General features: G+C 37.2%; 1 protein-coding gene and 1 non-coding gene across 5 annotated transcripts in view; both read right to left on the reverse strand.

Annotated features, from left to right (window-relative positions):
- BICD1 (BICD cargo adaptor 1) overlaps positions 1-16,450 on the reverse strand; it is a 220,966-nt gene that overhangs the window by 45,292 nt on the left and 159,224 nt on the right. For 3 of the 4 annotated variants that reach the window (XM_057557150.1, XM_007175669.3, XM_057557149.1), the window contains exons 5-7: positions 7,870-8,961; positions 3,698-3,849; positions 924-1,131 (exon numbers count right to left, since the gene is read on the reverse strand). In XM_057557150.1, coding sequence (XP_057413133.1) covers positions 924-1,131; positions 3,698-3,849; positions 7,870-8,961 — 1,452 coding nt within the window. Of the gene's footprint in view, positions 1-813; positions 1,132-3,697; positions 3,850-7,869; positions 8,962-16,450 lie in introns of all 4 variants that reach the window. The other variant, XM_057557152.1, reaches the window with a different exon arrangement.
- LOC114236912 (U6 spliceosomal RNA) lies at positions 4,498-4,600 on the reverse strand. Its single transcript, XR_003622758.1, has one exon. It is a non-coding gene; the product is annotated as a U6 spliceosomal RNA (small nuclear RNA).

Genomic DNA, 16,450 nt, shown 5'->3' on the forward strand with positions numbered 1-16,450 from the left:
CATGCCAGGATACAACCCTATTTGGAAACTGTACTGGATACTGGAAAAGAGATTTATTATAGATAGTCAGTTTGAACCACAAATAGAAAATATTTATATTGTTTGATTCTTAACTGAAAACTCCTAAAATAAAAATTTTACTATTAACTGAAAATACAGGGTAAGTAATTCAACATCCAGGACTCTGGAAAAAGGTCATAAAATCAAGCCATTAAAAACCATACAAGTGACTTTTGAACAATATTCACATACCAAATGAAAAAGCACAAAAACCTGTTTTTAAGAAAAAGACTATACATATTCCATCCTATTTGACCTAAATAGAGACATCTCCTTTCAGTCAGTCATCAGTTTTTGGAATATGGACAAAAGTTCCCCTAAGAGAACACATTCATATCCTTGCCTCGTTAGAGAGAAGCTGGTAAATAGCACCATTGCCATTAAAACTATCACCCATGTAAAACATAGCTTCATTCTTAATATTGACCTTTTTATCTACCAATTTTTAGGTTGGAGGTAAGGGAGAGGCATATTTATGCATACAAGGAACAGCAAAAATGTTAACAAACACTTGAAAAGTATATTATGGTTAACCAAGAGATGGGGTGTGGGGGACAGAAAGGAATAAATAAACACAAGTATCCAAAGGTTTTAATTTGGAAAAACCAACATTGGCAAGGCCCATTTATACACCCACTCCCAGTTTTTCCTTTCCTTTCCTTCCTCCATCCTCCACAATAAGAGCACATTAATTTTTGCAGTTAACTAAAATCTGGCCACTGCACCATACTATGAAGATCGCTGCATGCATACCTTTTCCTCTGAGTGCCACTGCTGACCCGAATGTTGGGTGTCTGTGGGCCCTGACTATGCAGGAGGTAAGTGTCTATGGTGGGCACGGTGACTGATGCCTCCCCACTTACTTTAGGGCTGCCGATCTTGCTCTTTCCAAGTTTGCCTTTGCTGCGACGGGACTGCTCATGGTCAAACTCTAAGTCCTCCAGCCGCTGGGTCAGGGCGAGTTTTTGCTGGATAGCCATTCGTAACAAAGTGTTTAGAGTCTTCTTCTCATCCTCTGCAGCTGCTAACTGTCTCTGCATCTCATCCAACTGTGTGACATATTCATCACATCTGGAACCACAACAGAAAAGTGGTCAGGAGAAAATCTTGGTGAAATTAAGTTTGGAACTTAAGTTGAAAGTAATGAATTTTACTGGAATTTAGATATTTGGAACACTGGTCTTCCTAGATCACAATGGAAGTAATCTATTACAGTAGAAAATTGGAAACAGAGCAGGTTCAATAACTGATAGTTAATCTATACAATTAAGTACATATAGGGACATTCTTAATAGGTGGTATCTTAAACCCCAGAGACAGAGTTATTGTGGTTGCAGAAGAACCAACAGTAAAGTCTCAGGTAATGTTCACAGCATTTTAGATGTGTTACAATAGCTTTATAGTCTATGCCTGTAGCATGCAAAAGAATAATAATATTTGTAAAGAAAATATATACTTCTTTATCTATATTTATAGGTTTTATTTTAATTGAGTACAGACTGTAGTTGCTATTGCTTTCAATATGGCAGATTTGCCTGAATTAGAAACCTGAGTATCTTCAATGATTTCCCAACCAGATGATAAAGCAATAGGTGTCAAAGAAAACCAAGATTTGCATAGGGTTCAAAACAGATATAGCCGGCTGTCAGGAACATCTTTACTCAGGTTTGATACTTGTGCTGCAGCAGGAGGATAAGCTTGGTGGTCTTTTTTCTACCAAAAGTAACACCTAAGCACATGTACATTTGGAAGAAAGAATTATTCACACAATTATTCAGAGTTTTTTCTGCATTTATTTACCCGCTAAGATAGTAAGAACTCTCCATGAATCAGAAGATAGTTAATGACTTTCTGGAGTTACCCAAAATGTATTGTACAAACTTTGGAATTAACGCAAGACTTTTGGTATTTTAAAGAAAGAAGAGACTTTGTAGTGAAAGAACTTGAGATCCAGGTGGGTCCCATTTTCTTTTTTAAAAAATATAATTTAATTTAATTTTTTATACAGCAGGTTCTTATTAGTTATCTATTTTATACATATTAGTGTATATATGTCAATCCCAATCTCCCGGGTTCTATTTTCTTTAACACTGAATGTCAAGAAGCATAGTAGGAATATCATAAGAAAAATCAGGGCTTAGTAAAATAAAATGTGGATTTCAGGACACTGGATTTATTTTAATTGGTTAGATAAAAATACTTTTAAAAATACTATGGAGTAAGGCAGTTAATATACCTGAAAAAACAAATTTCTGTGAAAATGCATTATTTGAGGATAATAATTCTTAAATAAACCAGATCGAGACTTTAAATGTCCCTTTAAAAATGTTTTGATTTCCTTTTCAAAGAGGGGGGCATTGTGCACCAAACCCATTCTCCATCCTGCCGCCCTCCACCGCCGTAGTGGCCAGAGGTGTGCACATTCTACTCCCCAAACTACTGTGCTCAGACCCAGAAGTCAGTTCCCTTCAGTTCTCCTGTAACCTTGTGGTCTCTTAGGCACTAGGCCGCCTCACTGCCATTTCCAAGAGTCAATAACAAAGTTTGAGTTTGAGCCTTTTCTCTTCTGACACTAAAAGGAAGCTGGACAGATTCCAGGGCCCAGGATTTTTTTTTTACATTATATCAGCTACATGTAAGTAATTTACTGAATCTGTAAATAAAGCATAAGCATAGTTATGCTTTGTGAATTTTGTACCAAGTTTGCATCATATAAAATATAGAACTATTTTTGTTTTGGCACTGAATTGTGACAGCAAAAAGGAAACTGCAACACTATATTGAACACCTCAAGATTTTGAAAACGTTGAATCAATAATTCTTAACAATCATTTCAAGTCTAAAAAATAAAATATAGTGGTGCTTCATAACAAAACTGGTGGGGGGAGGTAGTAACTAATATTTGTCTAAATAATTAGTTGGGCAGTGTGAAAAATTTGGTGATATATATAATTACATTTTAGAAATTATAATTTAATTCACACTATATTAAAGTAAGTAATTAGCTGATATGATGAATATTAATCTTCATTACAAAGTATCTTTTTCACAATACTTGCTAATGATAAACACTTTTATGTATACAGAAATAAATGTCAGTGGTGATAATGTAATATTTAGCTATTTTAGGAAGTGGGTTTTTTCCCCCTTATTGGAGGTGTTTTTTTTTCTTTTTTCTTTTGGTCTAATTCTTTTGGGCACATAAGGCTCTAGAAAAAAATATCTATTATATTAATTTAAAAACACTTGTATGGGGAATTTCCTGGCAGTCCGGTGGTTAGGACTCTGCTTCCACTGCTGGGGGCCCAGGTTCTATCCCTGGTTGGGGAACTAAGATCTGCAAGCCGTGCGGCAAGGCCAAAAAATAAAAAAAAATTAAAAAATTTTAAAAATTAATAAATAAAAACACTTGTATGTAGAAGAATTGCTTGATCCAGTGTGTCCAGTAGAGGGCTCTGGAAAACAGCACAAAAGGTTTTATCTTTGATTTGTCAGAGTGGAATCTCATGTATTTTCTTTACACCTTGCCCTTTTAGATGGCAGACTAAATAACACTCACGATGCACGAAGATGAACATGTGCATTTTGAAGTCTTTTCCCCATGTACCACACCTAATCTTGCAAGAAAAACTATTACCTTGTTGCAAACATTGCTCTCAGGGATGAGAAAGTTGCTGCATCTTCTTTCAAAGCCTTCAGTTCATTTCTAAGTTTCGTCATAGTTTCAGTCACCATTGCTTTTTCATTTTCATATTTGTTCTTGAGATTAGCTAATGCCACCTCAGCTGTCTAAAGCAGAAAAATCACAAAGCTTACAATTTTCATATCAGGAAAATCTATCATACAGATTCTTCATGCTGGGTCTATTTCTTTCATAAATAAAAAGAAATTGTCTAGGTTGAATTTTATATAAACATATATATGTACTTTGGACATAGGGCAATTTTTTTTATGTCAAAACATAAATGTGAATCTATAATGTGGATAAATTGCCCTAGAAGCCAGTTGTGAACCAGAGTCACTATCAAGAGCTAAGGGAATGATAGTAGTTCAGTAAATATTTAATGCATATTATTGAGAGTGTGGGATTTTCAGATATGAAAGGAGCCAAAATGAAACTTTATACAAGAAGGATTTTATCAAGGAGAAGTTAGTGAAGAAGCACAGCTTCCAGTCGAAATACAATAGAACTCAAATATTCTTTTGTCACCTGTGCTTGGTGGGTCTGAAACATAGAATAAAAGACACAGGTCATTGCAATTTATAACATGAGTAGGACAAACTATAAATCCATATTACATATTTAAGGAAAAGAATTAACAAAGAATCAATTATTTCCTAAGTCTTTGTATACAACTTCTTCAAAACAATAAATTACAGTCAAATTCTTCACAATCTCCATAAAATCAGACTCCAAAAAATATATATACATATATTTTAAATATAGAATGTTTCACGAATTTGCGTGTCATCCTTGTGCAGGGGCCGTGCTAATCTCCTCTGTATTGTTCCAATTTTAGTACATATGCTGCCAAAGCAGGCACCAAAATATTGAATGAATTAAAGTATTTGTTTGAATTTAGGATTTGGGCATGTTTAAGTTCTTGGAATTAAGAGTGTTTCAAATTGAGAACTAGCCTGACACACAGTAGGAAATAGAAACAAATGAACAAAAAATGTTGGCTAAGTCAATGCATGAAATCAATGTATATTTAGGGACTGTCTATTTGATGCATAGCCCCCATGGTATTCATATTGAAGCCAAACTAGGAAACACACCATTTTTACAAACTGTTAACTACAGCTTTTCAGAGTGTGTAAAAATATTCAATACTAATGAAAAAAGCCCATTACTAATGAAAAAAATCCATTAGTAATGGGATTTCCCAGGAAGACTACTGTGGTTTTTTAACATTTCTTTTTGTGCTTCCAGTGGACAGCTTCAACTTTCTTCTACAAAGTGCCAATCCATTTATAGAGATAAATGGATTCTTTTTTAATTAAAACACTATTGGATAAGGTAGTTTGTTAATGTTTTTATTCCAAAGTCGTAACTTAATAGTTTTTTAATTTTTATTTTTAATGTAACTTAATAGTTTTGATTGTATTTAAATTCAGATTAAAATGAGAGGTTACTCATAAAATAATTTAGTATGTTCTGTAGTGCTGTAACTCAGTAGAAACTTTAGAAATGTTATAGATTCAGAAAGTTATCCAGAATGCAGAAATCGACCTGGGAAAAAATGGCAGTTGTTTAATTTTTTAAAAATTTAGACACATAATCATTTAGAACAGATAGCTAAGTTTAAGTTGTGAAAATGTAGATGTAACAAGTTTGTAAACACGTGGAGCTACATGGTCAGTTATCTAAGGGGAAAAGAGAGGGAAGTGACAGAAGAGCAATATCTGAAACAGAAGTACAAACTCATTTATTGTGAAAAATGCCCCAAAGGACTCAGCATTGTTTGTAGATTTTTGTCCACAAAACTGCACAAAGCTTTTTCGGAATTAAGAAAGTGTAAGTATCTCTAACCCATTAGCAGATTTGCTGACATCTGCATTCACCACATTCTCCCAAAGTTGATTTTCTAAATAAAAAATCTTGTTTCCAGCCACAGAGGTCTAGATCTAGGATACATTAGTTACTTCCTTTGCAATGTTCCCGTAAATTGGATTACAGCATGTACAACATCAAACTGTAATTATCTGTTCTATTCTGACATCCCCAGAAGTCTGTGAGTTTTTTTCTGGAAGGCAGGGACCATGTATTGGCCTTCTTTGAATCTTTAGCATCCATAACAGTTTAGTATACAGATGGTCCTTTGTAAACATTTACTTATCTCATCAGAAGACACTGTGCTTACAAAAAAATCTTAAGGTTATATTAAAAGAGTCATAGAGAATGCAGAATGCCTGTTTTAATAAAAACAGGAAGATTCTCTTTTTTTCCTCTATGACAGAATTCCTAGCTTAGCCTTAATAATAAATATTCCACAATGTCTAAATATAGTGGATGTCATCTGTAGAGACCTGAGCTATTTATGGCTCACAGCATCACAGCAATAGCCTAACATCATTAAAATGTAAACTAAAGGCATGGCTAGAAGTGTGTTTACATTTAATTTACTGAGACCATATGGGCTGTGACACTAATGTAATGCAAATGGTACCACAAACTACTATGAAAATAAAAATTCAGCCAGGAATGCTTTGAACTGCTCTGAATTCCTATGGCACTGTATATCACTCTAAAATGCTCGATGATAGGTACTATCTTGTAAATAATTACAAGCATGTATTGAAATTCTACTAGATTGCTAGTCACTTATTTTTGCATCCCTACTTACTACCTGCCATGACATATGGAATCCATGAATGCTTACTGACAAATTAGTCTCTCTTGGCTGATCAACCATGCTTATCTGTACTTCTATGTCAATTAAGCATCTTGACACTTCTATAGATCTAGGTTTCTAGGTCAGTAATATTCAAACTTCAGGAAGAAGTCAAAGAAGTTATTTGAATGGCTTGACCAAGAATGCCCAGTATATTATGTCCTTGATGAAGGTCTTCTAAGCCTTATCTAATACGGTATTAGTTATTCATGACCACTAAATCATTGGGTCTTTGGAAGGATATGGAAACAAATTCTTTATTCTGACCTCAAACTGGAGTCAGATATCTCACAAATTCTTCATTCACCCTAATCTTTTCTAATTTCCTGAAGTGATAGCACAAAAATAAGGTCCTATTTTCCCTTTAGATTTGTAAAAAACATGTTTATATAGTGCAAACATTATTACTGCTTGTAGTATAGACCTCCAAATTGTATCAACAGGTTTATGGGAACTGAAGATAAAGATGGTAGAAAGCTGCAATGTAGATGGCATGATAATGGTATGGTTTCCCCCAGATAAAGGCAAAAGGAAAAGGAAGTCTGAATCTGAAATTAACTTTCACTCTCCAACACTAGCATTGCTCACGTTTGCAGGAAGGTATTTGATGTTTTGTTGCTTCTTTTTATCAATACCCTTTATTCAGCACCCTTCTCAAAGGTATCTTTCAAGTCTCACTTTCCAGAGAAAATAACAGAGGTTAAAAATATTTTCCCACCTATATGTCACAGCACTGTCATCCAGGTAAAGCTTGAGGGTGAAAACCAAATTCAGACATCAAGGAGATCTAGGAGTTAGGTAGGATCATGTGGTAGCATTCCTACTTATGCCAGAAGGACAAGATCTATGGTTAGGAAAAATTCTCTGCTGCTTAAGCTCTGACTGAGGTGAATTAACATCCCAAGTGGACCTAAGTTTCAGATATGTGGTTAGTGGCAGTTAGTGCACATTCTATTTTATCTCTATCTCTACCTCTCTCTCCAGAGAGCTCCCATCTGTTTGGTCTAGCTGCCTATCAGGGTGCCTTTCTTGCTGTCTCTGCCTGGTGTAAGCTTCCATGCCAGCCTATTCTGCATCCCTCCATCTCCTATTTCTACACTCAGTGATTGCTGGGCTCCAGCTAAGTACCGCCCGGACTGCCTTTCTACATCTGCAACTGGATCTTCTCTGTTCCTGCTTTAATTTCCTCACCTTTACCTCTACTTAGTGGGGCATAGCTACTCTCCTGTTTCATCCATTCACGCACTTCAAAGAAATTATTACATTCTGATCTGGCTCTGGCCATAGTTTGTTTTATTCCTCTAACGACCAGGAATCTGAACTCTCATCCTGATGGTGGTGGACACTCAAAAACATTTAGGAATAAACTAGTTAAAGTGTTGGCTAGCATGGCTCATTAGTAGAATGAGATCACCTGTTTGTTGGCTTTCAGCACTGCCCTCAGTGTGGCGATCTGCTCCCGTTTGGTGCTCAGTAGGGACTTAAGCTTGAGGATCTCTTCCATTAGGGCTTCTTTGTCTTTATCAATCATGGGGGCCAGCTCCCGTGCTGCAGCTCTTTGACGAGACAGTTGCAAGGACCGGTCCACAGCTTTCTGCAGATGTTTGATTTGGTCCCGGATTATGGCATTAAGGTTGTAGATATTCATTGGTTCTTTGCGGATGTCACTTGTGTCTAATACTGGAGATGATGGTGGGGCAGTAATAACAGGAGAGATGGTGGGAGTCTTGGTTGGACTTGGTTCTTTGCTGGCTTCTGTGTTTTCTTTTGAAACTGGTTCAGGTGAGGTCCTTGTTTCTACAGGTGATGACACACCCCGCCTGGCTAACCGTGGAGACAAAAGTCCCCTGGGATCATCAGGCCCTTTCAGGCTGCCACTACGGGTGACTCTACTTTGCCTATAGTAGTCCAGCATGACCCTGTTAGGGGTTTCATTATTACACAGACATACATGATGGTAAAGCTGAGCTAGCTCCTCACTAAATGTCACCAACTCATCCTGGGCTGTATTAAGGGTATTGTGATTTTCATTGGCTATGCTGGTCATCTTTTGCAACTCCTTCTCCATATGGGCCATCTTCTCTCCACTCTCCTTGGTGGTCTTCTCAAGGCTTGTAATCTGCTCATCATACATTTGGATCTTACTCTCATACTTCGCCTTCTCTTCAGTATAGTTTTCTACAGATTTATTATATTTCTCCTTTAAGGCCTTAATTTCAGCTTTCAAATCGATCACCTCAGTTACTGCCACCCTGTATTTGCATTCAAGGATCTCTAAGCCATTGATGTCCACCTCGTAGTCATGGGTCTCCTCTCCTGAGTCCCGGCCCTTTTCCCCGTCCAGCTGCTTGAGCTCCTTGCTGCTCTGCAGGCCCCTCATGGCATTAACGTGCTCTGTGAGCCGGTGCACCCGTTCGTGCTGCTCCGTCAGTGCCCCCTTGGTGTGTTCCAGCTGTGTCTGTGACTCCTGGAGATTGGCCAGAAGAATGGCCTTTTCCCGCTCTACCTGCAAGGGTAAAAGAAAGTCTCTGAATGACTTCAAGGCAATGCCAGTGATGAGCTTGACCCATTCACATTTGGACATGTATATGTTTTAAAAATGCAGAAAAGCCCATGTTTCCATTACTACAAGTTGAATTGGAGTGTGTTTTCTTATCTCAGCAGTTCTGGTAAGTCAATCAAAAAGTACATCATTCCAAAAAATTATGCTTTGCATATTTATCCCTCCAAATTCTCATGAATTATACACAAGTCAAATCTGGGCAAGCTTCAGTTTAATAATCTATAAAAGGAGCATAACAATGCCTGTCTCATAGGGGCATTTGGATGATTCAGTAGGACAGTGAATTTAATGCTCAAGATATTATAATGTTAGCTGTTGTTAACGTTTGGGTAACTGTGGTCCAATTCCCATGACCAAAATGCTTCTACATGGGAAACACATCTGTTTTACAAATTTGTATTTGTATGTGCAAAAGCAACTCTTTCATCTCAGAGTCAGGATATATTTGAATACAAATCCTCTTAGCTGGGTTTCATTACGTATAACAGATTGTACTTGCTTATAGCTGAAGATGAATTGACTTATCCAGACTATTGGGCAATAATTTTAAGTGAAAATCCAGGTAATTATGTAACACAGTATTTGATGAAAAGCCAAGACATTTGAATTTTTGATAAAAGAGATGGAAAATCTCCTAAATATTCTATTATTTGTATTGTATACAATTTCAATGAAATGGACTGTTTTTTTTCTTTTTCTCTTAAAAATTAAGTAAATTTGCTCTGAAAAGTCTAAATATCATTTGATTAGTATACATGAATACAATATACATAGCTGATTTCAAAAAGCTCTTCAATAGGAAAAACTTTTGGATAAAACTAAAAACTGGACGAAAACAAAATGTACTGAACATGTCTCAGGTTTGTTTTAGAGGCAAAAGTGTTATGATAAATGAGATAATGCCTTTAGGAGAGTGTCCAACCTGGACTTTGCCAATTCCCATTTAACATAAACATTTTCTAAGCCCCAATGTATGTCTACCAGTTTCTTCACGATAGCACCTCCAGAAAACATCAAATAGAACACTGTCTCCTTCATATGTATATGTTCCACATATAGTACTAATTTCCACACTCAATACATTTCTGGTGGAATCATTTGAATAGGGAACGATGTCCAAATTTTATACACACATACACATGTATGTGTGTGTATGTAAATACACACATACATACATACAGGTGTGTGTGTGTGTGTATATTTTTTCTGGACAATTAAGGTTGGTCTGTCCTCCCCCTCCAAAAAAAGATAACTAAATTGTGGATAATTTTGTATAACTCTGGCATTACATTTTCCCTCAGCTATTGAGGCTTGAAGTACCTTAAATTGTATTTGGATTTCAGACAGCAGGGCTTAAACTATTTAAGATACATGGTGCTTTGAATTATTAAATGCAAAGCACTTTACAGATTAAAATTACTATTCATTTCAAGTGTATATTTTAATCTCCATTTGTGAAGAACGTATTCAAGAGAGACTTGCTGAGTTAATTGTAATCTTCTATAATTATATATAAATAATATATAATCTTCTACAGTGACTAAGAATAGTTGCCTTATTTCTCTTCTTACAATCTCTGTCTTCTATCTGAAACTGAAGATTTTACTTTGCATAGTAGGGTTGGTTGTTCTGCCAGAAAACTTGAATGCATAATTTGTAAACTCTGTAGTCTGGTGTAAGTACACAATATATATTATTATTATTGTTATAATTATGTGCCATAGAAATTTTTATTATTATTATTATTTTTTGGTCATGCAGCATGCAGGCTCTTAGTTGTGGCATGTGTGTGGGATCTTAGTTCCCTGGCCAGGGATCGAACCCTTGCCCCCTGAAGTGGAAGCACGGAGTCCTAAACACTGGGCCGCCAGCGAAATCCCATCCCATAGAAATTATTATTATTTTTAAAGGCAGTTGGAATGACGGTTAGAGGGAGGGGGACAATTTTAATATTTATTTATTTATTTATTTTGACTGCGCCAAGTCTTAGTTGCAGCACACGGGATCTTTAGTTGCAGCATGTGGAATTCTTAGTTGTGGCATGCGAACTCCTAGTTGCGGCATGCATGTGGGATCCAGTTTCCCAACCAGGGATCGAACCTGGGCCCCCTGCATTGGGAGCGTGGGGTCTTACCCATTGGACCACCATAGAAATTATTTTTAATTTCGCTGAGTGTTTACCTTTTAAATAAACACATTTACATGTATTGAGTACTGATAGATTCTTTTGTGAAGGAACAAAAGACAGCAGAATTTGCATGTTTATATTAGGACTTTTATAGGAAAAGAAATAAAAGCTGTTTTATGAGTTATTAATTTCCATAAAGTCTTTACCCTGGTCATCTGACTTTCAATTTGACACCTGAATGACTGGTGTGAGTTTTGGAATGTTATACATAGTATGAGTATGTAAAATAGAACTCAGAAATAAATAACTTTTTCTTCTCTGTTTGAAGTGAAGTAACACTGGCAAATCTGTGCCCTGATGAATGAGAGCTGTGAAAAAAGATCAGCCTACAACCAAGAAACACAAGGTGAGGGAATCCAGCAGTTGGAAAAGAAGGTAATATATTTTGGAGTGTGGTGAGAAGGAATCTCTTCTCTCTCTCTGTCTCTCTCTCTGTCTCTCTCTCACACACACACACACACACACACACACACACACACTCACACACGTATATGCAAAAGTCAGTCAGCTGGACAAAGACTCAAAAAAAAAAAAAAAGAAAAGAAAAGAAAAGAAAGAAAGGGCTTCTCTGGTGGCGCAGTGGTTGAGAATCTGCCTGCCAATGCAGGGGACACGGGTTCGAGCCCTGGTCTGGGAAGATCCCACATGCCGCGGAGCAACCAGGCTCGTGAGCCACAATTACTGAGCCTGCACATCTGGAGCCTGTGCTCCGCAACAAGAGAGACCGCGATAGAGAGAGGCCCGCGCACCGCGATGAAGAGTGGCCCCCACTTGCCGCAACTAGAGAAAGCCCTGGCACAGAAACGAAGACCCAACACAGCCGTAAATAAATAAATAAATAATTAAAAAAGGAAAAAAGAAAAAAGAAAACCACTAATCTGCTTTCTGTCCTATGGATTTACCCATTAAAAAAAAAAAAAAAGAAGGGGAGGGAGCCTTTTCAAGTCATTCTATGAGGCCAGTATTACTCTGATACCAAAACCAGGCAAAGAAAACTATAGACCAGTATCTCTTATGAATATAGACACAAAAATCTTGAACAAAATACTAGCAAACTGAATCCAGCAACATATAAAAAAGTGTTAGACAACTTGACCAACTGGGGTTTATCCTAGGAATGCAATGTTGACTTAATATGCAAAAGCAATAAATATAATACACTGTATTAATAGAACACAGGACAAAACCACACGATCATCTCAATGTATGCAGAAAAAGCATTTGACAAAATTCAATACCCCTTCATGATGAAAACAGACAACAATCTAGAAATAGAAGAGAACTTCCTGAACCTGCTGGGGCATCTACAAAACACCCACAGATGACATACTTAATGGTGAACACTTTCCTCTTAGGATCAGGAACTGGACAAAAATGATTGCTCCTGCCACTTTTATTCAGTGTTGTACTAGAAGTTCTAGCCAGGGCAATTAGGCTATGGTCAAGAGGCAAATAAATGTCTGTGAGGATGTGGAGAAATCAGAATCCTCATACACTGCTGGTGGAGATATGAAATGGTTCAGCTGCTTTGAAAACAGTCTGGCAGTTCCTCAGAAGGCGAAACATAGAGTTACCCTACGACCCAGCAACTCCACTCTTAAGTATATGCTCAAGGGAATTAAAATATAAGTGCACATAAAAACCTGTACATGAATGTTCATAACAGCATTATTCATAATAGCTGAAAAGTGGAAACAACTCAAATGTCCATCACTGATAAATGAATAAATAAAATGTGGTATATCTATATAATAGAGTATTATTTGGCAATAAAAATAAATGAAATACTACTATATGTTACAACATGAATTGAACATATTATGCTAAGTGATAAAAGCCAGACACAAAAGACCACATATTGTGTGATTCCACTTAAATGAAATGTCCAGAATAGACAAATCTACTGAGACATAAAGTAGATTAGTGGTTGCGGTTGGAGTGGCTACTAATGGGTACATAGTTTCCTTTTGGTGTAATGAATTGACTGTGGTGGTGATTGCACAACTGTGTGACTATACTAAAAAACACCAAATTGTACCCTTTAAGTGGGTGGATTGTATGTGAATAATTGCCATAAAGGTGTTCTTAAAAAATAACTACATAGACTCATCCCTTGTCGTGTGATTATGGATGCTCTTATTATGGTTACTGCCAGATGGTTTAAAAAAAAAGTAAGGCTTCTGAGAAATGTGTTTGCCTAAAGCTTTTTTTTTTTTTTAATTTTTATTTATTTATTTATGGCCGTGTTGGGTCTTCGTTTCTGTGCGAGGGCTTTCTCTAGTTGCGGCAAGTGGGGGCCACTCTTCATCGCGGTGCGCGGGCCTCTCACTCGTGGCCTCTCTTGTTGCGGAGCACAGGCTCCAGGCGCGCAGGCTCAGCCAATTGTGGCTCACGGGCCTAGTCGCTCCGCGGCATGTGGGATCTTCCCAGACCAGGGCTCGAACCCGTGTCCCCTGCATTGGCAGGCAGATTCTCAACCACTGCGCCACCAGGGAAGCCCCTAAAGGTAATCTTTAACTGTAAAGTTTACAATAGTTTGACAACTTAAGTTGTCGACTTTGTCCTAAGAAATTGTATTTGTCACATTAAGTTTTAAAAACTAGGAACTGACCAATCTTGTCTTACTAATTTCATCCCATAAATATTCTGTGAGTCTTTGTTAAGCACAGATAATATTTCATTTGTTTGAATCTCTCTCTTTCTCTGTGTAGCAATCCACTTCCTAGGGTTTTGGCTTTGAGCAAATGACATAACATATTTGTGCCTCAGTTTCCCTATCTGTAAAATGGGGATAACACTATCTACTTGGGTTATAAGCATCCACCAATTAAGCAAATACATACAAATAGCTTTTAACTCTTATGGGACATGCAGCAAGTTGACCACTCACCATCATTATAGGAAAAATTTAAATTGCCTTTAATAGAGTATATCTAAACACAATATGGATCTTTATTTCTTCCACATCCACGAGGATACAACAAAACTTATAAATTTTAGTTTTACAGAAATATTACTGTTTTCTCACATTATATGTGAAATTATATAGCCAGTATGATACTGAAGAAAACATGCAAAGAGTTTTCTCCTGCTTAGTCTGACTCTCTGTGATATGAAGTTAAACAGAGGCTATTTGTCAAAGGTAGAAATTTTAGCACAAGCATAGAGACTCCTTTAAATAGATTATGTAATTTATTTAGTGTTCCCAGGCAGGATCTACTTATTTTCATTCTAATAAAATGAACTAAAGTACTTGTCACTGGGAATTATTATTATTATTATAACCTATTTGAAATAACTGGGTTTTGAGGGTGATCCAATTCTAGGAGGCACTATTTAAATTGTAGTCAGTGTAGGTTTTTATATTTATCAATATTATTACCATTTTCCAGCAGATGGCAGTATGATATCTTGAGGAAGGGGACTTTTTTTTTTTCCTAATTCCAACAAAGGCATCATAGAGACTAGTGATGGGGCTAATTTATCACCTTTCACCTTCCCTTTTATAAATGCACCTCAGAGAAGTGAAGCAATTCACCCAACATTCCTGATACCCAAGGCATAAACATAGTTTTTTCTTTTCGGAACCAGGTTAAGTAAATATCCTTAGTGGGGAAAACATAATTTACATGCATAGATGGAATCTTGTGAGATAAGAAAAGGCTGATAGGCTTTGACTCAGGTATGCTGTTTTCAAAGGGTTTCTTTATTTTATTTTTTAAAGTATTTATTTTGGACTGATTTAAAAAAACATATAAAAGTATATTTAAAGCATAAATATATATATATATTTATTTATTTGGCTGCATTGGGTCTTAGTTGAGGCACACAGGCTCTTCATCACGGCGCACGGGCTTCTCTCTAGTTGAGGTGGGGAGGCTCCAGAGTTCGCGGGCTCAGTAGTTGCTGCACGCAGGCTCTCTAGTTGTGGCCTGCAGGCTTAGTTGCCCCACGGCATGTGGGATCTTAGTCCCCAACCAGGGATCAAACCTGCGTCCCGTGCATTGGAAGGCAGATTCCTAACCACTGGACCACAAGGGAAGTCCCTCAAAGGGTTTCTTTAATCCTAAGAAAGAAAATCTTAAAAGCTGCATATTCCCTGGTATAGGGTGTTACATTCCTGCCTCTGCCCTTCTATATACGAAATTAAATTTGTTTTTCTCTTGTTAATCTGTCTTCAATTTAATTTTTAGGCCAGCCGAAGAACCTAGAAGGGAAGAGGGGAAATTTTCTCCATGCCTACACTTTCTATATTCTGAATATTTAATTTCAAAATACATCTGGCCCCAAGTGTTCCAGATAGTCATAGTGAAAGTGCATTTTATTGCTCCCTCAGGAGGTCCAAAACAATGGTACTGACATGGTATGTGCTGCAAGGTGTGCGTAAGTGTTGTTTATTAGAACTGCCATATTATTTTCAAGGCTCATTCACATCAACACCAACTGCAATAACTTCTAGGCAATGTATCTTGTAATTTTTTAAAAAATTTATTTATTTTTGGCCGCATTGGGTCTTCGTTGCTGTGCGCAGGCTTTCTCTAGTTGTGGCGAGTGGGGGCTACTCTTTGTTGCGGTGCACGGGCTTCTCATTGCAGTGGCTTCTCTCGTTGTGGAGCATGGGCTCTAGGCACGCGGGCTTCAGTAGTTGTGGCATGTGAGCTCTAGAGCACAGGCTGAGTACTTGTGGTGCACGGGCTTAGTTGCTCTGCAGCATGTGGGATCTTCCCGGACCAGGGCTCGAACCCGTGTCCCCTGTGTTGGCAGGCAGATTCTTAACCACTGCGCCACCATGGAAGCCCTCCTGTAATGTTTTTATAATTTACTTATATGAATTAAACACAAGGGGACACATAGCTAAGGAAAAACTCAGATTATAAAGAAATTATGCATGAGAAGATACATTCTGCTATACTTGTGTTCAACAGTTTGAATGAGATATATTACAAAAAATGCTGATTACAAGAGAAGAGGTGGTTACTTTGCCTACAACAAAATTAGTAGTTAGTGTTCCGAGTGTGAGACTGGACACTGCAAAGCCCTTCCTGTGTGGAGCCTGTTTTTTACAACTAAATTAAGAGCAAACTTTGGGACATAAGGCCCTTCCTGTGTCCCTCTACATCTTTATAAACTGTCAGCATTAATTAAGTGCTAATGAAAGATTCAAAGGTACACAGTTCTCTCATATACTGAGGGAAGGTTTATCCAGCCAAGTTTTTCTCACTCTAACTTCTTGCTGAATGAATA

Source organism: Balaenoptera acutorostrata, chromosome 11 (assembly GCF_949987535.1).
Source record: "Balaenoptera acutorostrata chromosome 11, mBalAcu1.1, whole genome shotgun sequence".
Classification (NCBI taxonomy): domain Eukaryota; kingdom Metazoa; phylum Chordata; class Mammalia; order Artiodactyla; family Balaenopteridae; genus Balaenoptera; species Balaenoptera acutorostrata.